Raw genomic sequence first — 26505 nt, 5'->3', positions numbered from 1 at the left:
TGTTCTACAGCTGTATTAAGCAAGGAGCCTGTCAAACTTCAGTAAATAAAACAGCAACAGAATCTGCAAATATCTCCCTTTGCCAACCTTCTTCATGCATTCTTTCAGTTACACTGTGTAATGAATAGACTCTTCTGGCCCAGAACAATAACATCCATAGATAAGACTGCTTATACGAGAAATGTGTTCTGTAATTTGTCCATTCATTCATTTATTAACCAAGTATTTGTTTAGTGTCTGCTATGTGCCTGGACCTTGGATGCAGTAGACAAAAGAGACAAAAATTTCTGCCCTGGTGAAGCTTATGTCTTGCGGGTAGAGACAGACAGAATAAATAGGTAGAAGACACAGTATGTTAAAAGTTGGAGAAATAGGCACGTGTGAGGCATCCCTGAGTGTGTGGAGTGGCAGTTCTAACTGAAATAGTCAAGGGAGTGCTAATAAGCAGTGGCTTTTGAGCAAACCCTTGATGAGGTGAGGAACCACTCATGCCGTAAAAGACACCTGCAGGTTAGGGTGTCCTCAGGCTGAGAAGTGGCTCATCTCACACCACCTTTTCAACTTGAAAGATACAGTTTTTGGATGATACTGCACAGATACTGTCTTACTGGGCAACTTTCCTTCCATTAATAAAAGGTAAAACCAGAGGGCACTTTACACATCACAGCAAGAATCACAATGAATCTATGTTTCCTTCTTATAAGTGCTCTTTTAAAGTTTGATAGCTCAACAAGTATTGTAGACTGTACAGCTGTCCTTCAGTGGAAGGAGAAACATCTACACAAAGTATGTCATTTCTTCTCAAGCTCTTTCTTTAAAATACCTGCCATTTGCCATGGACCTCTAAGGCTGTCTGGCTCATAATGTTAGCAGGATCTTTTCCACTTGTGTAATTTGCTCCCGGTAGGGCAAAAAAATCTCAGAATAATAATATTCTTGCATTTCTTTCCTCTGCTTCCTTCTACATGACTCTGCACTCACTAGTTGATTACAGCATCCACATTGCCTTGAAAAGAAGTAGGATTTTTTTTTTTTGAGCTGAAATGAAAAGTGGAAGAAAGAGTAAATGTTCCTTTTTTTTTTTTTTTTTTTTTTTTTTTTTTTTTTTTTTTGCTTCCCAGACAGGAACAGTACAACATGAGGAAGTGGAATCAATGCACAGAAATTAAGCTAATATCTTCAGTCTTTGTAACATCACTTGAGCAGCTTAACAAAGTCACTCATGCCTAGTGGCCCTATTAGTTGCTCTTCTCCCATCAATGTGCTTTGGAATTTCCATCAGTAGCTGGCTATGCATTACTCATGGATCAGAGAGCAGAAAGACTCAGACCTTGCCAAGTCCCACCTAGGTAGCTACACAGGGAGCCCTCTATTGACCATGGCCCAGAACATGTGCAAGCTACTTCCCATATGAGAGGGAGGGGCACTGGGTTAAGAACCTGGTGACTGAGAAGGAAATATCCCCACCAGTGCTTTGGTGGGAGTAGAAAATGGAGCCCACTCCTGACACCAGGAAGTGCCCATCTGAAGTTTAATTGAAGACAAAAACCCCAATTTTGGTGCCCAAATGTCTCTGCCTTTTGAAATTATCATGTAAATTCACTGATAATTCTCTTAGATTCATGTGGAGACATTAGTATTTTAACTGTTATTCATGCCTTTTAAAGTGATCTTTAGAAGACCCTACATTGTGTTCTACTTGCTTGGCAGGGCTCCCTCCTAGAAGCTGGGACAATAAACTTATGCACATGCGGACTGCAACATCAGAGCCCTGGTTCTGTTGAGTAAAAGTATAGAGAATTTTTCGGAAAACAGGCAGAAGTGTGGGTATTTTTGCTATTCTTTGCTCCACTTATCTACAGAGGTGGATCAAGACACCTGGGAAGTGGAAAATGTGGGTTAGCAAATAGAGAAGAGGCTGCTACTAGGCTGGGAAGTGCCTCCCTCATTTACAACTAGCCGGAGACACTGAACTTGGCTGTCCAGGCAAGCCTGGCCTGGGATATACGAAATAAACCTTGGCCTTTATACCGACTTATTCCTTAAGCCAAGTTGTTTCACCAACTTGGTTCTGAAGATCCAGACCCCAGTTGGCATGAGTCCATCCCCCTTGCCATCTTCAGCCCTCCCAGTGGAGCAGAGGTTCTCACCTAAATAGAGAAGCTAAATTCTACGTCCCGATTTTACCTTTTCCATGTGTGCATCAGGCATTTTTCTCCAAAAGATAGGAATCATTTGTGTTGACATCTTCACTTATTCAATTCCACTTTCTCTTCTAACTTAGTAAGGATCTCTGCTAGTTGAATTGGCTTTAATTTCTTTTTCTCCCAGAAGTTATTGGAAGAATGCCCATTAACCATTTCATCATATTGTATCTATAAGCCAAATTAATTTTCCAGAACGTGCAGCATATCACCATAATGGTTTGCTAAGACCAGTTGCATTAGAAAATATTGCCTTTCTATTTTTTCTGTATTTTTAAATTCAATCAAAAAGGAATAAACTTCTGCTGACAAAACTGCTTGGAAAAACCCATGCTGTTTAACACGCACTTTTCCAATCTTCAGTTTACTAGCTTCTTTGCCGAAACCCTGCTGATGCGGCATCTGTGGCAAGTTGTCATCATTTGTACAACTAGTGGCCCTAACTGGAAACTTGGAAAATTCCCACTCCTGGACAGTCTGGCACATGGAAACATTCTTCTCAAGATGTGTTAGAATGAAGACTCATTAATGAACAGAAAACACCAACAGCTCTCATAGTTTACAACAGGCACAGGCCCAGTGCGGGGCTGGCGGTGGCTGGAATCGGCTTGGGGGAGTGGACCAAGTGCAACCCTTCCTGGCTTCTCATTCAGTGTTGTCTCATGGGCAGTGTGAAATTAGCCATGGTTGGAGTCTATACATAACAGAAATTAGCAAACGCTACAAATAAGGGCTACCTCACACGCCTGCTCCTCTTCAGAAGAGCTCACCCTGGACATAATGCACTTGGCTACCTGGGCCATGGCCAGGGTCTGAATGTTTGGTTCCCCTCTAAGATTCCTATGTTGAAATCCTAATCCCCATGTGACAATGTTAGGAGGCAGGGTCTTGAGAGGTGATGAGGTCACGGAGAGGAGCTCTTGTAAATGGGATTCATGCCCTTAGAAGGAGACCCCAGAGAGCTGCCTCTCCCCTCCAGTCACGGTGGGCAGGAGATCTGGGTGAGTGAAGTCAGAGGCTGTCTGAGGGCCAGCTGAGAGGTCCTGCTGCGTGGACACCCCGCCACCAGTGGCCTCATATTTGGTGGACATAGGGAGAGAGCTCTAGGAATTCCAGGCTCAAATGACAACAGAGACAGACACCACCTGTTGTATGAGCAAATTGCAGCCAGGAGTTTGGTCTGGGTCTGAGTTCTGCCATCCCTGCCTGGGCTGTGATCTCATTGCTCGGATCTCATGTAAGGCAACAGAGAAACAAAAAAGCCATGCCACCATGGAAATAACCATTAACATGATGAGCAAACACTGATACCACATCTGACATGACTTTGTGGCCTTGGCCCCTCCCGGCATTTCAGCAAAAATTGTGCGCTTTGGATTGTGCATTTCCAGCTAGATCTACAGCCTGTCTGTTGCACCTCTCTTTCCATTCCTTCTCCACCATTAGAGGTAGATATTCAAGGCTCCAAAAAGTATAAGACTTTCATCTCAGCCTTCAGAGGGCTTTCAGTCTCCATGGGGAAGTGAGTTTTTCTTTTTCTTTTTTTTTTTCAGTAGAGAGCAGGGCTGGGCTAAGATTTAAATAACTGAAACTAATCATAAGATGCTGAGTTTCCTGGAAGACAACCTAGGCCATACCATCCTGGACACAGGAAAGGGCAAAGATTTCATGACGAACACACCAAAAGCAATAGCAACAAAAGCAAAAATTGACAAATCGGATCCAATTAAACCTAAGAGCTTCTGGACAGCAAAAGAAACTATCAGCTGAGAAAACAGATCATCTATGGAATGGGAGAAAATATTTGCAAACTATGTATCTGACAAAGGTCTAATATCCAGCATCTATAGGGAACTTAAATTTACAAGGAAAAAAAAAAACCAAACCACCCCATTAAAAAGTGGGCAAAGGACACGAACATACACTTTTCAAAAGAAGACATACATGTGGCTAACAAGCACATTTTTGAAAGCTCAGTATCACTGATCATTAGAGAAATGCAAATTGAAACCATGATGAGACACCATCTCATACCAGTCAGAATAGCTATTACTAAAAAGTCAAATAATAACAGATGCTGGCAAGGTTGCAGAGAAAAGGGACACTTATATGCTGATGACAGGAGTGTAAATTAGTTCAACCATTGTGGAAGGCAGTGTGGTGATTTCTCAAGGAGCTAAAGGCAGAATTGCCATTCAACTCAGCAATCCCATTACTGGGTACATACCCAGAGGAATATAAATTGTTCAACCATAAAGATGCATGCATGTGTATGTGCATTGCAATCCACAGCTCACTGCAAGCTCCGCCTCATGGGCTCAAGCAACTGCCCCACCTCAGCCTCCTGAGTAGCTGGGACCATAAGCCCACACCACCCTGTTCACAATGGCAAAGGGAAGAAATCAACCTATTGCCCATCAATGATAGACTAGATAAAAAAGAAAAGTGCTACATATACACTGTGGAATACTATGCAGCCATAAAAAAGAACAAGATCCTGTTTTCTACAGGAACATAGAGGGAACTGGAGGCCATTATCCTCATATCCTAAATTGTGAGAACACATGGACACATAGAGGGGAACAATACACACTGGGGCCTACTTGAGGTGGGAGGGTGGGAGGAGGGAGCAGATCAGAAAGAATATCTGTTGGGTACTAGGCCAATACCTGGGTGATGAAATAATCTGTACAACAAACCCCCAAGACATGAGTTTACCTATGTAACAAACCTGTACATGTAGCCCTGAACCTAAAATAACAGATGTTTTTTGAAGATCCTGGGTTTCTGAAGTCCCCAGGAGGTCAGGAGGAAGAGTGAACGTATGAGACCGGCGTGGTCAGTGAGGAACTTGCAGGGATGGCAGAGGGGCAGGGAGCAGCAGAGTTTGAGGAGAGGAACCAGAAGCCCAGCCCTGGGCCCACCTCTGCCTTCCCGTGTGTGTGCCTAACTCAGCTTTCAGGTGAGAGCTGGAGCTCAGGAGGTTATGTGCTCACTTGGAGTTGCACATCTAGGAATCCAGATGATGGTCCCACGTCTGCTGTGCACCTGCCCTAGTATATTGCTAGGACAGTTAACCTCCACTCAGGGGCTGCAGCTGGCCAGCTGGCATCTACCAGGCTCAGCTGAGAGGGGTTCAGAGCCTAAAGGAGCTGTGGTGCGCCAGGTCTAGGCTGCCTACTGGCTGCTGTCAGGATGAATCCTGTTGTAGATTGATTTCTTTTTAGCAACCGGAGACTTTCAAACGTCAATGGCCATACAGTCTCCATGTTATCCTTCCCATCCTGGCACCACACACTCCTTGTGCGGCAGCCACCATGGGTGCCTGAGTGAACAGCCCCCAAATTCTATTCTAACTCCTTATTTAAAAGATAAGGAGACCTAAGACTGAGGAATTTGAAATAAATAAGCAAACCGGCTTGCCTGAGTTCACTATAGCTGCCTGATGGCCTGTGACTCTCACAGCTAGTACAACCTTCCAGCACCTTCCACAACTGGTTTCTGTAAGAGGGGATTGTTTTTCTCCCAGTCCCCCTAAACATTCTGTAGGTAATTACAGCACTCATGGCCCCATTTTCTCACTGTGTTATTTGCCACCCTGGGTCTGTTCAGATGGCAATCTCCTGAAAACCAGGCTCCTCCTCCTTGTACCCATGGCACCGTCGTGGTGCCTGGCTGCTGCATTAGCTCTGAGAGTTGCCCTCCCAGTTCCACGTCAGGTGGTCGTGTTTTGTTTTGGTGGCTTGGTTCATTTTTTCTTATTACAGTACTATCACTGCATGGAAAGCAGACGTGGTCTTCCCAAGTTGTGTAAAGACCCCATTAAACAGACGCCACATGCTTCAGAGAGGCAGGAACAGGAAGAAGGAAGGGATTCCCTGTGCCGGAAGGAAACCAAGTCTACATTGTCCTGAGAGTCAGGGACTACACCTGTCTGTGCAGCATTTGGGAATGTCAGAGAAGACAACTGTGCGGTGTGCACTGGAGAAGCGTGAGGCCCCTGTGCTCACCACCACCCTAAGCCCCTGTGAGGCAGGGGGCACCTGGTACACTGTGACCAGCACTCTCCCAGCTTCCTGCCAGGAGGAGCTCTAACTCTGGACAGTGGCCGTAATGATGGGCTTACATTTCCCCAACTCCTTAGATACTGTAAGGTTTGACTTAAAGAAAATTTTAAACTATGATTTTTCAACAAATTGATTGCCAAAAAATCTCTGTGGTTAAGGAGGCACCTCCCTACTGGTCATTGCTTCCCCATGCCAAGCCTTCTGCCTGGGCAACTGCTCCACAATCTCCAGCTGTACCACGTTTACAAATGCGTTTCTCCCCACCCCTCTGGGGTTTTTCTCCTCCTCCAGCGGTGAAATTTCAGAGGGCATTGAGTGGGTTACTCTTCACAAGCACAGAGTTAAGCCCAGGCCTGGTAGAAAGCACACAAAGAAGACCCAAGACCATGCATATGCTGACCCACGTTGGACGGAGCTGCGGCATGGCCTCCTGCTGTTACTCTGTGGGTTCCTGATCTTGTTCTGTAGGTTTCTGCTGTTACTCTTTGAGTTCCTGCTATTACTCTGTGGAATCCTGCTGTTACTCTGTGGGTTCCTGCTGTTACTCTGTAGGCTCTGCTATTACATTATGGGTTCTGATGTTACTCTGTGAATTCCTACTGTTACTCTGTGGATCTCTCTGAATTCCTGCTCTTATTCTGTGGACTTCTTTTGTTGCTTTGTGAGTTTCCGCAGTTAATTTACCTCTTTACCATCCAGACAGGAATTCTTTCACTAGGAATTGTGTGGATGCTGGCCAATTGGGCTAAGTTTAATATTACTATGTCCCCTATTGTGGTGGTGGGGCCTTGGCTTGGCAATTTCTACTAATACCCCATATGCAGTTAATCTTGACCCATTAGTGAAAGAAAAATAAAATCTCAGGCCTCCAAACTTACTACGCTAAAAGGAAAAGCACACACACACACACACACACACACACACACACAGCCTTTTGTTCCCTAAAGCTTACTTTATCTTATGTGAAATGTAGATCTACTGAGTATGAGATAGATGCATAACCCTCCCCCATACCTGTCTTTCCACATGTGAAATTTAGATTTGCTGTACTCTAATCAGAGCCTCAGAAGAATGTGACCGCTTGCCTCACAGCCTACTCTCCCCTCTTTCTCCTCCTGCTGGCACTTTTCCCTTTAAATATTTGGAAATATGTACAGGCCATAAATCCTACTGTAACCTGTGTTTCTTCTTCCCCAGGCACGTCCACAATTTTGGCAAAATAAACCTCTAAATCGATTGAGATCTGCCTCAGACACTTTTTGGTTTACACAACAATCCAATCATAGATTTATTGGTAAATACACCTTCACAAGTTAAATCACAGAGCTACTGAGCATTATTTATAATGGCAAACTATTGCAAACATTCTAAAGCCCATGGTAGACGTCATAGAGACTATTAGAATAAATTCATACATTTATATAATGGAATAATCTGCAACCTTGAAAGGAATGAAGGAAGGAATAAAGAGAGAGGGAAAGGAAGAAAAGAGCGAGGGAGGGACACACAGGTGTTTACATTGGGGATGTACAAGCAATATTGCCTACTTCATTGCCTTCACATTATTTTAAAACATGTGGTCAAGAAACACTATTATAATAAGCACATCAGAAATAACTTCTAAAATTACTTTTCCAAAATATGAATCCATACTATACACTTCCTGTAATGTGCACCAAATGTAGATGCACACATTTTTAACAAGGAAAAGACTAATACTCATATTTGCTTGCTACACACCAGACGCTGTTTTAAATGTTTTGCACATGCTAACTCATTTGTTCTTATAGAAATCCTGTAGACCTCACCGCCACCTCCATGTTTCTGGGAGGAAACTGAGGCACGGGGGCTGCGGCTCCCGGAATCACCTGGCCTTCTCGGCCACGCCTGCCTCTCCCCCTCCAGCCGCCCCACATTCTTTTTTCCTAATTGGAAAAAACTATTCACGCTGCTCCTCCAGGGCATTTCAACCTTCTAGAAAGATCTGACAAGATTCGAAACTGTTCTTATAAAGAGAAGGTGCCTGTGCCTGAATGCTGAGTGTGAGCGCGCAGTGATGCCCGAGAGTGCAGGCACCCCAGGCTTGGCGCCCAGCCGGGTGGAAACAAGGCCGCAGGATGGAAACGCGCCGCGGGGCTGCCCAGGCTTCTGTGGGACCCGCGCGGCGCGGGCACGCGCATGCTCTCACGGGCACGCACATCCTCGGGGACGCGCGTCTTCAAGACACGCGAACGCCTGAAGGCCCTGGCCGGCGTCCTCCCGTGAAGACCTGGACCGGCATCGTCCCCCGCCACGCAGGCCTAAATCTCAGGTCTTCACCATCATCTCCCGGCGATCGCAGGGATAGCGGGCACCGACCCCGTCCGTCCCTGCCCACTCAAGCCCCACCCTGCGCCTCCACGCCTCTACGCCCTGCACTCGGGACACGCGTGGACAGAGGGGCGGTGCCTACTACGCAGGCTCACGCTGCTGGCGTCAGGACCTGGCAGCAACACTGCCACGCGCATCCGCGCCGGCCAATCAGCGCGGCCAGAGGCGGGGCTTCCCTGCGGCGCGCCGGGAGTCCGCGGCCCACTTCCGGCAATAATCGCCTCGACGCCGTCAGGTGCGGGCCCAGGTCGCTGGCGCGCCAGGTGGGCAGGGTGGGCCGCGGGCGCGTCAGGTGAAGACTGGGGGCCGCAGGCGCGCTAGGTAGGTACAGGGGTGCCGCGGGCGCGTCAGGTGAAGACTGGGGACCAGCGGGCGCGTCAGGTGGGGACGGCTGGCCATGGGCGAGTCAGGTGAAGACCGGGGACGCCGGGCGCGTCAGGTGAAGACGTGGGGGTCTCGGGGGCGTCAGGTGGGGACGGGGCACGTGGGAGGGTTAGGTGGGGACCGGGGACCGCGGGCGCGTCTGGTCGGGACGGGGTTGCCGCGGGCGCGGCAGGTGGGGTCGGGGTTGCCGCGGGCGCGTCAGGTGCGGACGTTGGATCGCTGGCGCCGCAGGTGCGGACGTTGGATCGCGGGCGCGGCAGGTGGGGTCTCGGGGCGGCCGGCGGGTGTGGAGGGTTCGAGGAGCCGCGGGCGAGTCAGGTGGGCACGGGGGCCGCCTACAGGTGCACCGCGTGTCTTCAGCCTCTTTCCCTGCCCACCTTCGGCCACCCCTTCACGCCCCCACCCTCCTAGGCCCTTTTGCGGGCCCGAGCTTGTGTCCGCCTCGCTGGGCAAGGTGTTTCGGGGACTCCTCCTGCCGCGTTTGCCCTCCGGGCCCGGCCCTTGCCTCTTCGCCGGTGGACACCTGCCTGGGTGTGACCCGGCGTTTCTCCAGGCCACTCTGCCCCGTCTGCTGTTTACCTTAACTTACTTTTCTTTTTCCCTACTCCTGGTCTGTGGCTCTGGCTCTGTCTCCTCCCTTTAATTCTTTTCCATGCTTGTTTTTCTTGCAGCAGACACTAAGTTTGCATCCTTCCCCCCACAGTAAGAGCTCAATTTGACCTTTTTCTCAATTAGATTCCACCTCTATCGTTGGGCCTATTCAAACTCATTTTGAAAACTAAAGAATCTAGAGAACAATTTCTTCCCTTATGAAGCTGTCTCTTGCTGCCTCCGAATCCTTACCATCGGGCCCTAATCAGAAAAGACGTTTACTCTTTCGTATTCTATTTTCTCCTCGTCTTTACATGTTTTCCTTTCCCATGAGGAATCTGTGATTATCTCTGCGTCCTTCTTAGAGTAAATCTTATTTTTGACTCTCGGCCCTCAGTTTGCCATTTTTTTGACGTCCTTTTTGGATCAAATTTGTACACACTTATGAGCAAAACAAATAGGGAAACACATGTGGTCTTTTGAAATGGACTGGAGTTTTCTTTCCTATCTTGTTTTCCTTGTTTTAGTGTCTTTATATTTAGATTCATCATTACTTGAGATCATATTAGTGATATGTAATAGACGATTAAAAAATGTTAGAAAGCTTATAATTTAATGGCATCTGTTTTTATAGGGTTTTCAGGAGCTGCTATTATAAACATATAGTGGTTAGAAGCGTGGATCCTGGAGTGAGACTCCATCAGTTTGAATCCCAGCTCCACTAAACCCTTTGCCTCCGTGTCTTCGTCTATAAAAGAGGTAATTAAACTTTTAAAACAAGAATAATGTTTTCTACCTTGGAAGACAGTGTGAGGATTAAATGAGACAACATATGTAGATTGTTTAAAGTAATGCCTAGCCTACAGTAGGCTCTAATAAATGTTTGCCATTATTATTATTCAGAAAAAATCTGCTTGTTGAAGGAAATACCTTTTTTTGTTCTGAGTCTCTCATGACAAGAGTTTCCACCAGCAAATGAACTTCATGAAGTCCTTTTCTACTGAAGTACCTCACCCACATGTCCTACCACATGAAATAGAAATTAAGGGAAGATTTAAAATAGTTCATCATTGCAGGCTCTCTGAAGTAACTTGGCATAAAATGTGCCTAAAATTTGCAAATTATACAAGCTACACCCTTTGAGTGCTTGCTCTTAAAAATTTAATAATTTTCAGGAGTAATTTCTAGTTTTTTTGTATTTGCAGATTCCCAAAACAAAGGTAATTTTAATTAAGCGTATAAAGCTTTAGCAATTCACGTTTTTTTTTTAGCTGAACAGATACATTCCCATTAAAAGCAGTGGGTCATGATCATTCTATAAAACTTTAGTAACATTGTTTTCTGATTTATAAACTCAGATGCCTCAGATTGGGAGTATTTTTGAAATTTTGAGATCCAGACCCCAGACCTTTTAAATTGCAACTTGTCTTTTTTTGTTGTTGTTGTTGTTTTTTAATCTGCATCCAGAGTTTGTGCTTTAGTTCATGAGCTGTATAGATTATGCTTTAAGATAAAACTTCATTGTGATCCAAAGAGCATACCATGACAAATCTGTGAAGTACACGTATCTTCAGAGACACAAATCTTTTCCTCTGTGTTGAAAATAAAGAATTTGGGCATGGACTGTTTTTTTATTTCCATGGCTGCATTTCACTCCTTTCAATCCTTACGAAATCAAACTTAGCAGCTGAGAAATTCAGACCAAACTATTCATTTCTCACTGAGTTGCTAAAATGAATTACCTGTAGTGTTTAGGTAGTTGTAAAAGAATTATAGTAATGGAAACACTAGGCAGGCTCTTTATGTAAATATTATAGAGACTGTTTGTGAAACTAGAAGATAAGCGTATTAAATGATAAGTGGGCATAGTGTCCCAACAGATAAGTACGATGTTTGTGTGTCATCAAGTTTTAAAATATTTTGTTAGGATACCGGGATGTACATAGGACAGTCATCTAGATAAGGTTCTGTTGGCAAGATGTATGTTGCCTAGTTATTTTTTCTGTCTCCATGTTTTTCATCTGATCTATCCTACAAGCCCTAGAACATATTTATTCTCAGAACAACACTGCTCACACTCATCTGTTGCTGAAAAACTCTTACTTACTTACAGAGTAAAGTCTAAACACCTTTGATATTCTCTGATATTCTTCTATGATCTGGCTTCTAGTCATTTTTGCAGCTTATGTACCAGTCCTCCCATAAACTTTCTCCATTTTATCCAATCTTTTCTGCTTATTTTTCTCAAATCGTGGCACACATTTTGACCTTTATACTTATTCACCCACCATTCCCATGATTGATATTTTTTGCCTTGCCTCTCCATTCATTTGAGATCTAACCATACTTTAGGGCCAAGATCAAGTCCTAGTTTCTCATCAGAGCTTTCCCAACTGATTTGCTTTCTGCTCAAATTTAGTTATTCTCTCTTTACCACAAGTTACAAGATTGTGGACATAATGTGTATGTATGTATACATGCACACGCACATATCTACACATAAACATACTTTATTATATTACATTTGTATGGAATTTGTGTGTGTTTTGCTATTGTTCTTTGTTAGTTCCTTAGCTAAATTGCACACTTTTGAGGGCAGGAATACCTAGCATAGTAACATTTAGTTGGTGCTCAAATGTTTGTCATTGAAGTAATCCTGTATTTGGTCTGTTAGCAGTATTTTTTCAGGATTATCCACTTGATTTTTTTTTAAACATAGATTTCTGCATCCATAGTTTCAAGCTGATATTGAGAGATAATTTGATAATTATCAGAGATGTTCTGGCAGCCATTTTCTGTTATATGTGTTTTATGAGACTCAAGGTGCTACTTCAAACAGTTATCTGCTACTTCATGGTCTTTGCTGCTTTTGGTGGGAATGTTCTTGAAAATCATAAAATCAGCTGTATGCTATTAGAGACGGTTTTAGATAACTCTAGGTTGACTGAACATGGGCATTGAGTTTTGCATTTTAGGATGTTCAGTAGTTGTGAAGCAGGTCTGTGAGACAGTTTATCAAAATCGTGCTGAAATTTAAGGAATATTTAAAGTATTTTCTAAAGCAAGAATTTAAATCATTATGTGACTGAAAAAGATATGTTCTGACTATAAGTCAGTTTAGCAAGGTTTGAGATTTTCTTCGTGTAAAGAATAATTACTTCATCATACATTTCCTACACCAGTCAAGAATTAAGCATTTGTAGTTGATCCAGGAATATTGTTGAAGTCTATGTAATTTCCTTCTTCTTCTTTTTTTTTTTTTTTTTGTGTCTTCTAGGATTGTATAAGTGCCCTTTTAATAGTTTGTTTTTTGTTTATTACAGTAAATATAGTTGGGAGGTGGTGTTTGGAGATGTTCATCTCTCATTTATTCTCCATGACATAAATATTCTACATTATTCTCTAGGATATAAATATTCTACATTATGAAATACTCTTAAGTCTGTTCGGGACATGAAATTAAAGTAACACATTACAGAAACCACTTTTGCTTGAGTAATTCAGCTACCTTTCTGTAGCTAAATTCAACATATATTTTGAACTCTTGCCATGCTTGGCTTTTTTATAACATTTTCATTTCTGTCGATCATTTCTTTCTTGAAATACATTTTTCTCCTGACTTCCTACTTCTCCCTCTACCTTTTTGTCTATTCCTTTTCAGTTTTCCTACTTGGCTTTTATCTGCTGGTCCCTTAAATGGTGATATTTCTTAGGGTTTTTTAGGGTGATATTTCTTTTCTCTCTTGATTTCCCTCTCTACATACTCTGTGATATTGTTTGTGTGGTTTTGATTAGTATCTAAATGCTCATGATTTTCCTCTCTCTCTCTCTCTCCAGTCTAACTCTCTTCTGAACCATGGATCTATATATTTATTCATTCAGGAAATAAATACTTATTGAGCTCCTGTTGTATTCCTGGCGTTGTTCAAGGTAATGAAATACACAGCTGAACGAGACATTGCATTTTCTTGGAGGAAAACAGATGATAAACACACTAATCTTTTCAGACAGCCCTTACAACTATGCAGGCAGTAGATAATGGCTTAGGCTGGTAGGGGTGGGGTTGAGGCAGCAGAAGGGTGCTGTTTGGACAGGGAGTCAGGGAGCCTTTGTGGGATGTGACATTTTCAATCAGCAGTGTGAACATCTGAGGTGGTTTTTAGCCTCATGCACAGTCTCACTGTGTATGAGAATCATCTGTGGACCTTTAAAAACTACATAAACTTAGCCTTCACCCCCAAATATTCATATTTAACTGGAACAGGATGAGACTAAGCACTTGAATGTTTAAAAAGCTTCCTGCGATGTTCATGGATAGCAGTAGTTGTAAATCACTGACTAAGAGGAGCAGAAATCAAGTCAATGGGAAGAACTACCATTCGAGGTCTTGCTCTTATCAAATCGTGAACTTCATGAAGTCAATCATGAAGTTGCATCATTTTTTAAGTCATAATTTTTATACTGGAGTCTAGTATTTCAGACTGAACAGGCATGTCCAAAGCTGAAATTAATATCCCTTATCTCTCCTCCCCTAATAAAACCTTGCTGTTCCTTCTGTATGTCTTATCCCAGAACCAGAAGCTACAAAACAAAATCTAGATAACTTCCTTGATTTCCTCCTCATCTTTCTAGCCAGTCATCAAGTGCTGTTTGCTTCTGTCTCCTAAATGTTTCTGCAGTCTCTGCTCTTCTGTTTCTTCTACCACTGTACACTCTCACCTTTTAAAGGCCAACATTCAGAAGCCTCCAGTCCTAACTCCTTTCCTCCAGGTGACCCTCACCCCATACGTTCTTAGTGTCATACTGAGTTCTTTGTAAGCCACAAATCTAATTGAATCACTTACCTGCTTACATCCCTTTTTTGGCCCCTCAATGCCCTCAGAATAGCATCCAGCTCCTCTGACTTGATCAGGCTTTAAATGACTTCTCCATCCTTAATTCTGGCCCGCTCGCTGTCATCTATTGTAAGCTTCAACCAAACTGAACTACTTGGAGTTGCTGAACATGAATACATTTCATTTTCGGTTGCTCCTAACTTCTGGCAGAGAGAGAATACTTGTTTGGGATTGTATTCCTTATTCCACACTCACTGACCCCTGCTTGTTTTTCAGGTATGAGCTTGGATGTCACCTCTAGTAAACCTTTCGTGGCATATGCAGTATTAGGCCAGTAAAACCACCTTTACTTACCCCATTTTATTACTTTAGTACAATCAGAGTACTATGTTATTGTCACTATCACTGCTGTCCAGCCAACATTTAATTAATGAGCAGATATTTAAATGTTAAGAACTTTAGTCTTTAAAATAAATGAATAAATGTTCTAAGTGAAAAGAAACTTGTGCATTATATATACTTTTTAACATAAATTAACTTTTTTATAGGAGAACTATGCCATTTTTGGGTCAGGACTGGAGATCTCCTGGATGGAGTTGGATTAAGACAGAAGATGGCTGGAAGAGATGTGAATCCTGTAGTCAGAAACTTGAAAGAGAGAATAACCATTGTAACATCAGTCACAGCATGTAAGTTACAGCTGAGCAGAACCAGTCATTTGACAGTGTAGCATGTATGGCCTTACCTATTTTTCAAGTCCCTGCAAAGCTCCATAACTTTTGAGACTTGCCCACCCAGAAGGCTGGTGTGAAGAAACAAGTTATTTAGCTAAAAAATGAGGCTAGTAGATTGCCTAATATTCATACATAGATGCTTTTTTCTTTTTTTTAATTTAAAACATTTAATTCTCATGGTAATCTGGGAGAGAGGTATTATTAACCACACATTATAGCTGAGGAACCTGAGGAAATTAAAATATACAGTTTTGGTGGCATATATCACAGATGTAATAATAGTGGCTTACACAAGACAAATCAGTTTTTCTCCCTTGAAAACCTGAGTTGGCATGATGACTTTGCTTGTAATGTTGTCAAGGGGCCAAGCACAGTCTGTCTTGTTGCTCTGCCATCCCAAGAGTGCGGTCTTACCTGCATGATCCAAAACGGTGTGTTTATTACCTGCCACATTGGTGTTCAGGCCGAAGGGTAGACACACAACCTGTGCTTCAGTGGCACAGTCCAAAAGTTACCTGCATCGCGTTCTTGCCCATACCTTATTGGCTAGAGCACTAGTGCAAGGGAGGCTGGGGGTTGTGGCCCAGCCATGTGTCCAGGTAAAAACCAGAGACTGCATGAGCACAGAACCAGGGTAGGTGGGTATGGTGTGATGACTGCAGTGTCTACCACAGTAGCGTGTGAGAATTTGGAGGGCCAAGAAGGTGTTGAGATAGCCTTCCTGGAATGTCATGGGTCTAGTCATTTATTGTATATTATTTTACATTTGGGTAATTATCAACTGTGTGCTTGGTGGGCCATTTGTTTTTCTGACAGAAGTTTAGTAACTTTAGACCAGCGACTGGCTTTTGCAGTATATGAAGCAGAAATTAATTTTCTATGTTATTGTGAGGATAACACATAATATTTGTTAAATTTATATTGTAGCAGTTCTCTGCCATGCTAAGATTTATTTAGTGTTGATAGCTGTAAAACTTATTTAAGACTTGTAATTATGCTCTTGGTATTGCATAATGTTATATACAGTTATGAATTTTCTAGGTCATTTTTACTCTCATAATTTTTATGGCAATTTTTTTTTAAATTTAAAGTTGGTTGGCTATATCTAGAAATGTTAGGTGTCTCACATTTACTCCCAATAGCCACTATTAAATGTGGATTTTAGGATGGGGAGATATATTACAGAATATCAGTTTAAAAAAAAAGCTGTAATGCTTGAAGTACAGTGTTACTGCTGCATCTACAGTAAGGAATTTGTGGAAATTTGGTTTTTTCCCTCATGTGTTCTTTTTCCCATCATCTCAAACACATTTTAAATGTCTGAGAATTGTTTTTTTTCCTCTGCACACATAGAATTGGAGAATACAGTCGAGATATGTTTTCTTTGCGTAACTTGCTACCCCTCTGTCTCCCTTTCCCCTTCCCCCAAACTTACCTTCAGATCCACCCCTTTGAACCAATGGCTGCTGTTAACACAAGCATCCCTGTGCAAAAAGGCTTTATGACAGCAACCCTGGCTGCCCCCTTTGGGGCACAGTGAGCGAGAACTAGTCAGCACCACACTTTACCCCACCTAGTTGCTTTGCGGTACTGGGACCCCTCCCCCTTTCCTACTCTGCCGTCTTGTTCATCTTCCTCTGACTTCTGTTCGTTCCTGCCAAAATGCAAATCCAAACCTGTGGGTAGAGGCTATTGGTGACCTGAAACTGCAGGAGATATAATCCTTTCTCTGGAAGGAAAAAACATTTAACTTTGAACCTAAAATTGATTTTAAAAAGATAAGACCATATGTAACCACCATTTAAAATTACTATGTAAACGGCCTTCTCTTTCCCCCACGTGTCTTTGAGAAACATAGTGCTCCCAGTTCTTTGATTTAAGGTGGGCTTTCTAAACGTGGAAAAGGAACTACAGTAAAAATAATTCAGGTAATCAAGATTCTACCTAACTTTGTTAATTTTCTTTTTTGTGAATGTGCATGAAAATAGAAGGCCTTTAGTATCCTTCTGCTTACTTTCAACTCATTTTAGTATTAAAAGTTTAGATAATATTGGTAAGAAATTAAGCAATTCAACATGGTTGATCTGGGGGCAGCCAGCCAGTTCATACTCTGAATCCTTGATTAAGCTGCTCTTTCAAACAACATTCATGATATTACTGAGGTTTAAACATAGTTTGATGGACAGAGGATTCATCTTGAACCTGACCTAAGGAAGCCTTTTATTAGGCTGTTGATTCAGAATAGAAGGTAGGTCGGCTGGGATCCAGATTGAAGAGAGGACAGCCAGTGAAGGGTTTCAGTAGACAGGTGAGAAATGTTGAGTGCTGCCTTTGGTGATGTCGGCACAGCTGGACAGAGGGTCAGGATCAGTAAAAGAGTGAGTCACAGATTGAGTGGACAAGCCAAAAGGGTGGCCCTGAGAAGGACTCTGAGGGTTCAGCTGGAGAAATGTAAGTAAATAATTTGGCTGGGTCTTCTCTCCAGCATGGTGTTGCTGCCACTCAGTTTTATGTTTGACGACAGAAATTGTATGATTCCTATAAAGGAAAGATATTGAAGAAGAGTGTCTAAATACTATATATCGTTAAGAATTTCTAACTTTTTCTGTCAGCTTTCAGTGTTGTTATGGGCACTGTAATTGCCTATTGTTATTTCAATATAACTAGAGGCATTGTTGCGGATATATAAGAAGTTGTTCCTGGTCTTTTGTGAAGTTGACATTTGACAAGGGAGTGTGTAGTCAGATGTAACACATTCAGCTCAGTTTTGGCAGAGGTGCTTCTGGGGTCTTTGCATTGAATTTACTAAATCTTTTTTATTGCATTATTTTTATTTATACCTCATAAAACATATTTTCTATTCAAATTTGAATGTCTTAACATTTATTTTGGTAATTTGGTTCTCAGTGGGCTTGGCAATGGGAGCCATCATAAATTTAAGGTTCTACCAAAATTATCTTCAACTCTAGTAGTTCCCAGGATATCCCAAGATAATGGAATTCTGTAAAAAGCATTTTTAAATTGTGCATCCCCCAAGGAAACAAGATAGAAGAAGCTACATTTTTGGTTCCCTTATGAGAATGTGTACATAGTCTCTGGTTACCATGAGGGATAGAGAATTCAGGAGATCCTTCTAGCCCTTGAAGTATGTACTGGGCTCAAAAGCCGCTGTACCTTAGAGAGCAGACATCCTGTATCCATTTAAGTAAATATCCTTGTTAGCACATTGACATTTTCCCCTTAGGATGTTTAGAGTATTGTTACAGGTTTCAGCAAAAATCCAGATGACCTTCCTTATAGCCTTTCTTTAGTGACAGGAAAGAAAAAGAAAATTAATTTCAGTGTTGGACTCAGCACTAACTGTTTCAAGCAGTATTTGTTGTTAGTGCTTCTTAAATTAATGATTTTCTCTGGATCATAAACTCTTGACTCTGACTTTAATATTATCTCTTCCCCAAATTTGTGGGTTTTGTCAATTATAAAGCAACATGTGCTCATTGTAAATGAAAAACAACAAAAAATTCATGTGTCCTAAAGCATAGAACGTGAAGGGTGAAGTTCCCTTTTTCTAGCTCAGATCCTGTTCTGCACAGTACCCCCCGCATGGTCATGCTCACCAGATGTCAGAGTCTGCAAAGAATTACGGTCATTTTCTCCACTCCAGTCCCTGCTGTTGCCTGGTGGTTTCAGTGTCCACCTGTGGTACTCACAGCCTCTGGCCTTGGTACTGTCCTCTTTGTTCCTAGCATCTCCTTCTGTCCTTTCCTCCCATGGTGCAAACCCATGAATTTGGGCATCCCAGTCCTTAAGCATAATCTTCTCACCTTCCAGATTTTCTGACTACCACCTCAACTGTTGACTTATTTTTTCTATCCTATCCATCTTTTTTTCATGTCTCCTTTTGTCCAGCTTATATTCCATGATCCATTGTTTCAGTAACACTCTTGCCAATACCCTAAACTCCATCCCAGTCTTTTTTTAAAAAACACACTCAAATGGCATATTCCCAACCCTAAATGAACCAACACATGAGCAGCTAATAAATGTAAGAAAGAAGATTCCAACCAGAGAACACAGTGGGGACATCATCCATTCACTCACTTGCTTTCTCCTGAATTTATTCTCCCATTGCTTGCTCCTCCTTGTTCACCCACTCGTTGATTTGCTCTTTTCACTTGCTCACTCATTTGTTCTTCCACTCACTCTGTGAACTGATGTTTCTTGGTCATCTGCTATGTGCCTGCAAGGCCTCCATGCGGCCCACAGCCCCAGTGTGTTTGCTTGGTTGGCCTGCTCTACTCCTCTCTGTGTCATCAATATTTCAAACCTCCTTCACTCTCCTCTGATGTTTGGCTCCCTACATGCCTCCTTCCCCATCTTTCCAAAACAACCAGATCTCTTGTGTCACCAGGAAATCCAGAGCCATCAGACTTTTTCTCAGAACCTTAAGTTGATTTAAAATTTTCATCTTTATTAACTTTATCCTGAATCTTTATTTTCTGTCCAGAACACCTGAACAGAGGCTCATTTTCGTTAATTATCTCACAGGGAACAGTGAGTGTGTTGCCCTTTGCCTGTTGATTACCCGCAGGGGTAGAGTCCTAGGGATTTTTCCTACGTGAGGGGTAGTGGCTTTTCTCTGCTCTTGATGGGAAGGACACAGCTTTCCCCACCCCTCCAGAAAGGATTTCCTTAGAAATGGAATGGGCCAGAGTCCTACCTCTACTCCTTTGTTGTCAGATAAAATCTACCCAGGAGCCAGACATAGAGATGTCTCTGGTCTTGTTATCACACATACTGTTACACCTGTTTAGTCCAAATGTACTAAGGATTTACCTATGTGCTATGGTGTCAGGATACAGCGATAAAGGAAACGTGAAAACCCATGTCTGATGGAGCTTGCATTCTGGTGAAACCGATAGGCAGTGGACAAGATGAGTTCCGTAGTGTAGTGAGTGTGGTAATATGTGAGAGATAAGAAATGCTCAGGACAGGTGGTGTTGGAGGAAAATCTACAGAGAGTGGCCTCTAAGAAGGCATCTGTGGAAGGAAACTTCGGCAATGAGAGCAGGATGAATGGATGTCTGAGGGCAGGGCCTCCCCAGCAGGGAAAGAAAAAGTGCAAAGGCCTCAAGGCAGCAGTACATCATCTGTCATATTCAGGGAGAGCAGGGTTCCAGCATTGGGGAGGGGAGCCCGGAAGCGGGGCCAGTAGGAGACAAGATCCCAGCCTTACTGGGTCCCAGCTGTGAAGCAGCTGTTGTCATGGTAAGGACTAGGGCTTTTCTGAGTGAAGTGGGGAATCAGGGTTTTGAGCAGAGGAGTGATTTGTTCAGGCCTATGCTTTAACAGGATTGTTCTGGCTACTGTGTTAAAAACAGACTTCCAAGAGGCAGGACAGAAGCAAGTGGACCAGTTCTTAAGAGGCTTGGGTTAACCCCCATGGGAAATGATCATGGCTTGGAGAGAAAGGAGGTGGTGGGTGAGGAAGGGCTCAAATCCTTGCTGTATTCTGCAGGTGGAACTGACACATGGAATGTGTACGGTGCACTAAGAGGGTTGAGGGTGAGACTAACGCTTTGGCCTGAGCAGCTGGAAGGTAGAGTTCTATTAACTGAAATAACATGTAAATCCACATTGTCTTGCACAGGGTCCCTGGGTCTGTGCCTAGAAACAGAACTGCAGGGTCACAGGTCATGCACCTCTTTCCCTTTCCAGTGAGGTAGTGTCACCGTGTTCTCCTAATGCATTGCGTGTTCATCCTTTTCTGCCACTTGTATTTCCTGGAAGTTAGTTGTTCGATGTCAGTGCATGTTGAGTTCCTCATTCATTATAATGATGGCATTTCATTGTTTAGGTATACCATAAATTATTTGTCCAAGCTTCCAGTGACATCATTTTGGCTATTTCCCACTTACCATTCTTTCTTTTTTTTTTTTTTTTTGAGACGGAATCTCATCTTTTTGCATACTTGTGTATTTATGAAATCTAAGTTCCTAATAGAATTATATATTTAAAATTCTAGTATTGCCACATTACTTTCTGTAATTTTGCACGAGTTTATACTCTGAATAGTAGTGTACACAAATTCCCATTACTTCACACTTCACCCAAGATGTGTGTGTGTCAGTGCAGGTTACACACTGCACAAGGGGAGGGTTTCATCATGAGGGAATAATGGCTGAAATGCATCTGTGTGCCTTGTGTGGCTGCATGTATGTCTTCATCTAAAGATGCTGTCTGCTCCATGCCATCTGCTTTTTGGGGACAGTGCACAAGATGTTTACAGCAGCCTTGTCTTTGTAATTACTTTAGCTAGTTTGGTGGGCGAAAAACATTAGACATTTTATTCCTTTTCTTTTCTTTCTTTCGTTTGTTGGTTCTTTTTTTTTTTGGGAGGCGGATGGACTCTCGCTGTGTCACTCAGGCTGGAGTGCAGTGGCGTGATCTCTGCTCACTGCAACCTCCGCCTCCTGAGTTCAAGCAATTCTCCTGCCTCAGCCTCCTGAGTAGCTGGGACTACAGGCACTCACCACCACACCCGGCTAATTTTTGTATTTTTAGTAGATACAGGGTTTCACCATGTTGGCCAGGATGGTCTTGATCTCCTGACCTCAGGTGATCCACCGGCCTTGGCCTCCCAAAGTGCTGGGATTATAGGCGTGAGCCACTGCGCCCAGCCTATTTCTTTATTAAGTAAGAGAACCCTTTTAAAAGAAATTATATTTTCTCTGTTTACACTTATAAAAAATTGAGAAGATAAGAATAGTTTACAAAACACTAGGATGCACAGTGCAACAACCGGAGAAAGCAAAGCTTTTCAACCAACATAGTTCAATTGGGAAGGGAAGGATTTTTCAACTGGATAAACATGTGAGGAAAAATGAACCTCTACTACTAACTCTTATTGTGGATATAGCATTAATTTTAGATGGATTGTAGAATGAACTGTAAAAGCTAAAACTGTAAAGTTTTAAGAAGAAAACAGGATATTTTCACAATGTAGAGTAGGCAGATTGCTTACACACAAAAACCACAAACTGTGAAAGAAAAAAAAGATGAACTTCTACATATTAGAAACTCTGTATCTAAAGTCATCATTAGAAAGGTAGAGCAACGGCCAGGTGCCATGGCTCAGGCCTGTAATCCCAACACTTTGGGAGGCCAAGGCGGCAGATTACCTGAGGTCAGGAGTTCAAGACCAGCCCGGCCAACATGGTGAAACCTTGTCTCTACTAAAATTACAAAAAAAAAAAAAGATTAGCCGGGCATGGTGACAGGTGCCTGTAATCCTAGCTACTCAGGAAACCGAGTCAGGAGAATCACTTGAACCTGGTAGGCGGAGGTTGCAGTGAGCAGAGATCCTGTCGTTGCACTGCAGCCTAGGCAACAAGAGCAAAACTCCATCTCAAAAGAAAAAAAAAAAAAGAAAAAAAGAACAAGATTTACTATAAAATATAAAATCACCACAATCAAGAGAGTGGTATGTGGTATTGGTGAAAAGATAGATACACGGGTCAGTGGAACAGAATAGAGGACCCCAGATAAGTCCATACAAAAGTGGTTGGTTTATTTTTGACAGAGGTGTAAAGGCACCTCTTAATATATTCCATGGAGAAAATGTAATCTTGTCAACAAATGGTGCTAGAAGACTAGATGTGTATATGCAAAAAAAAAAAAAAAAAAAGAAATTGACCTGTACAGCTCACATTTTATACAAAAATGAACTCAACATGGATCATGTATCTAAATGTAGAATGCAAAAACTGTAGAGCTTAGGGAAGAAACCCAAAAGAAAGTCTGCATGATCTTGGGCAGAGTTTTTTGGATACGATACCAAAAGCACAATCCATAAAAGAAAAAAAATCTATATTTGCATTTTATTAAAATTTTAAAATTCTGCTCTCAGAGAAAACATTTGTAAGTCACATATCTGACAAAGAGTTAGTATCCCGAACACATAAAAAACACTTAAAACTCAACAATAAGAAAACAATCCAATAAAAAATTGGGCAGTAGGTTTGGTGAACCTGTACTTCACCAGACGACTTGCATGGATTGCAAAGAAGCCCATGCAAATAAGCAGAGAAAAATAAGCATGTGATGCCTAACATAATTTATTGTTAGGGAAACAGGTGCAAGCAGTCCGGAAGATAAACACTGCAGCTAGCCTGAGGCCACAGTACCATTTGGGGCAAGCAGCTGACCAGCTAGAAATGTAACAGTATGTGCTGGGGAATGAGACTGCCCAGTGGGCCTAGTGATTTGGAAGGCTGTGCACCTTCCTCATAAGGTACCAGCACAGGCCTACCTCAGTAGCTAAGATGAAAGAACAACCACAAAGCATCCGAGTGCTGGCAAGGACAGTGCCAAGTGCTGGCAGGAATCTGCTCTCCAGCCCTGCTACTGGGAATGCAGAGTGGCACAGCCGCTCTGGAAAACAGTGTGGCAGCTTCTTACTATGTTACACTGCCTTAGAACCCAGCAGTCTCACTCCTAGGTGTTTACCCAAGGTAAGTGAAAATTCATGCTCACACAAAACCTGCATGTGACTGTTAATAGAGTTTTATTCAGTAATTGCCAACACTCAAAACCAGATGTCCTTCAACCGGTGAATGAATAAACAAATTGTGGTAACATCTCTACAACAGAATACCAGTCAAAGGTCAAAAGGAACAAACTGTTGATTCGCACAACATGGATGAATTTTAAATTCGTTTTACTTAGTGAAAGAAACCAAACCTAAAAGGCCTCCATACTGTATGATTCTATTGAAAGGATGCTCTAGAAAAAGCACAACCGTAAGGAAGAAGAACAAATCAGTGGTTGCCAGGGGTTAAGAGTTGGGGAAAAGGAGTTGATTACAAAGAGAGTGAGAGGTAGTTTGGGGAGTGATGGGACTGTGTTAGATTTGACTGTGTACCTGTCAAAACCCATGGAACTGTGCACCACAAAATTTAACTAAAATCAACAAGGATGTTTGTGTGTGTGTGTGTGTGTGTGTGATTGGGGGGAGTGCCCAAATGATACAAACTGTGACAGATGAATCAAATGGTATTACAAACTTACCCAATAATCCAGGGGTCCCCAACCCCCAGGCCACAGATCGGCACCAGTCCGTAGCCTGTTAGGAACTGGGCCATGGAGCAGGAGGTGAGCAGAGGGCAGGCAAGCATTACTGCCTGAGCTCTGTCTCCTGTCAGGTCAGCAGCAGCATTAGATTCTCATAGGAGCATGAACCCTCTTGTGAACCGTGCATGTGAATGATCCAGGTTGCGCACTCACTCCTTATGAGACTCTAATGCCTGATGATCTGAGGTGGCACAGTTTCATCCCGAAACCATCCCCCGCTCCCCGCCCCAGTCTGTAGAGAAGCTATCTTCTAAGAAACTGGTCCTTGGTGCCAAAAAGGTTAGGGACTGCTGTGATAACCATAGTGAAGTGGATGTGGAATTAGCTGACTTATCAGTAACTTTGGAAAACAGTGTTTTGACAGGATGCTGTAAGGCTGAAGACAAAACCTCTAGTTGGTGCACTTGTTTCTCATAGGGGCGTGAGTTAGCAATCTCAAAACTGTATGTTTTAGGAAGACATTACAAATAAGGAAGGATGGTGCTAGAGTTATCTTGTGGTTCTGGATCAGGGTTGGAGGTGTCAGCGTGAACTAGGGCTGTTGGTTTTTTCAGAGAGAGAGAAATGGGGGTCTATGTGTGTATAACACATCTGTCCACAGAGGGCCTTAGAGCAGTGACACCTGCATCAGTGACCAGAGCCAGGCTGAGATGCTGGATCCTACGGGCTCCTCAGGGAAGGGGTTGGTTCCAGGGCTGGGGTAGGGCAAGTGAAAGGTGAGTGATGGGAGCCTGTCAGATGTCAGGAGGGCAGATGCCCACCAAAAAGTGCTCCGTTGGCCAAAGCTGGAGCAGTTCGAGCCACAGGATAAACAACAGTATTAATGGATTATAACCTAAAAAAGAAAAGAAATGGCCATCCATTTAGGCTGATATCAATACATAAATGAATGCATAAGTGAGGGATAAGGAACAGCTCTTCCTTGCAGGATAATTCCAGTTAATAAATGTAGAAAGAATAAGGGAAATAGAAAGCCACCGTGATAATTGTTATAAGCACAGTCCCTTGACAGATGCAGCAAGGTGAAATCTTTCTAATTGATGAAAGAATTAGGAGAAGTAGAATATCTGCCAAGTCTCCCCCCAAATAGCTATTCATTACAAAGGGAACAATACTTTACAGTGGAGAAACATGGCAGACACTGCCCCAACCAAGAGCTCAAAGGTGACATCATATTGGCAGCAGGTACCTGTGGTGCTGTGTGAATGGCACATCACCTGTGGTGGTTTTCCCTAAGTTGAATCAGGAGAAAACAGCAGACAAACCCAGTTTGAAGGACATTCTACAAAATAATTGACCAGTACTCTTCAAGGTGATGAGAGGAGACTGCAAACTCTTCTGGCATGGGGGGCCATGGAAGTGTGTCAGCTAAGCACAATGTGGATGCTGGACCGGGCCCAGGAGCAGACGGGCTCTGGTGGGCAGCCTGGCAAAACAACAAAGCCTGTGGTTGAGCTGGGAGTACCATGCCAGAGTTCCTCTTATGATGTTGATCCTTGTTCTGTGGCTGCACGAAGGTGGGTAGAAACTTGGGGACACCGTGTGCCCTGCCTCTGAAACTTGTGCAAGTCTAAAATCATCTTTAAAAGTCTTTTTAAGTTATCACTAAGAAAATTAAAAGGCGAGCCAGACATCACTTTGTCTGACTGTGCTGTCAGTCGTGTCTGGGGCCTGCATCAGCACAGGGCTCGCAATGGTGGCTTACCTCTTAGCTCCCAAGGAGAGGCAGAGTTGAGAGCCTCCCTGGTGATTGACTTAACAGCTGTACGGAGCTTTCTATGGTGTCTTGATTGGGTATGTGTTACAGGAGGTACACAGGTCAGGACTCCCTGAACTGTATTTAAAAGTCTGTTCTGCTGTGTATGAATTATGCCTCAGGGGAGAGAGAAGAGAACTTATGCTCCATTTGGAATTTATCTTGGAGCGTGCTGTGAGGAACAAATCTGTTTGTGTCTTTGTGCAGTAGCTGTCCAGTTACTGCAGCAGTACCACTAACTGAAAAGCCCCTTCCCTGCTGTGTTGAGATACCTCTTTTTCCCACACTAAATTTCCACGGGCAGTTGGGACTACGGGGTTTTCTCTCTGTCTTCCTGGACTTCCCTCATTACACTGATGTAAACAGAGAGGCTTTATACTGTGTTTTCATGTCAGCTGGGGCTAGAGTCTTCACCACTGCGGTTCTTACTCA

The 26505-nt window shown here is 43.0% G+C and overlaps 1 protein-coding gene across 7 annotated transcripts in view; it reads left to right on the top strand.

Annotated features, from left to right (window-relative positions):
- Positions 1 to 8703: 8703 nt before the first annotated feature.
- The window catches only part of FBXO25 (F-box protein 25), a 70926-nt gene continuing 53124 nt past the window's right edge, over positions 8704 to 26505 (top strand). For 2 of the 7 annotated variants that reach the window (XM_030937542.1, XM_030937539.1), the window contains exons 1-4: positions 8846 to 8962; positions 10251 to 10375; positions 13454 to 13546; positions 15000 to 15140. In XM_030937542.1, coding sequence (XP_030793402.1) covers positions 15065 to 15140 — 76 coding nt within the window. In that variant the 5' untranslated portion in view covers positions 8846 to 8962; positions 10251 to 10375; positions 13454 to 13546; positions 15000 to 15064. Of the gene's footprint in view, positions 8963 to 9061; positions 9081 to 10250; positions 10376 to 13453; positions 13547 to 14999; positions 15141 to 26505 lie in introns of those variants that run through there. The other 5 variants (XM_030937543.1, XM_030937540.1, XM_030937541.1 and 2 more) reach the window with 4 other exon arrangements.

This window comes from Rhinopithecus roxellana, chromosome 9 (genome assembly GCF_007565055.1).
Source record: "Rhinopithecus roxellana isolate Shanxi Qingling chromosome 9, ASM756505v1, whole genome shotgun sequence".
Taxonomy (NCBI): Eukaryota; Metazoa; Chordata; class Mammalia; order Primates; family Cercopithecidae; genus Rhinopithecus; species Rhinopithecus roxellana.
Note: the sequence above shows the minus strand (reverse complement) of the source record. Positions and strands in the feature narration are given on the sequence as shown.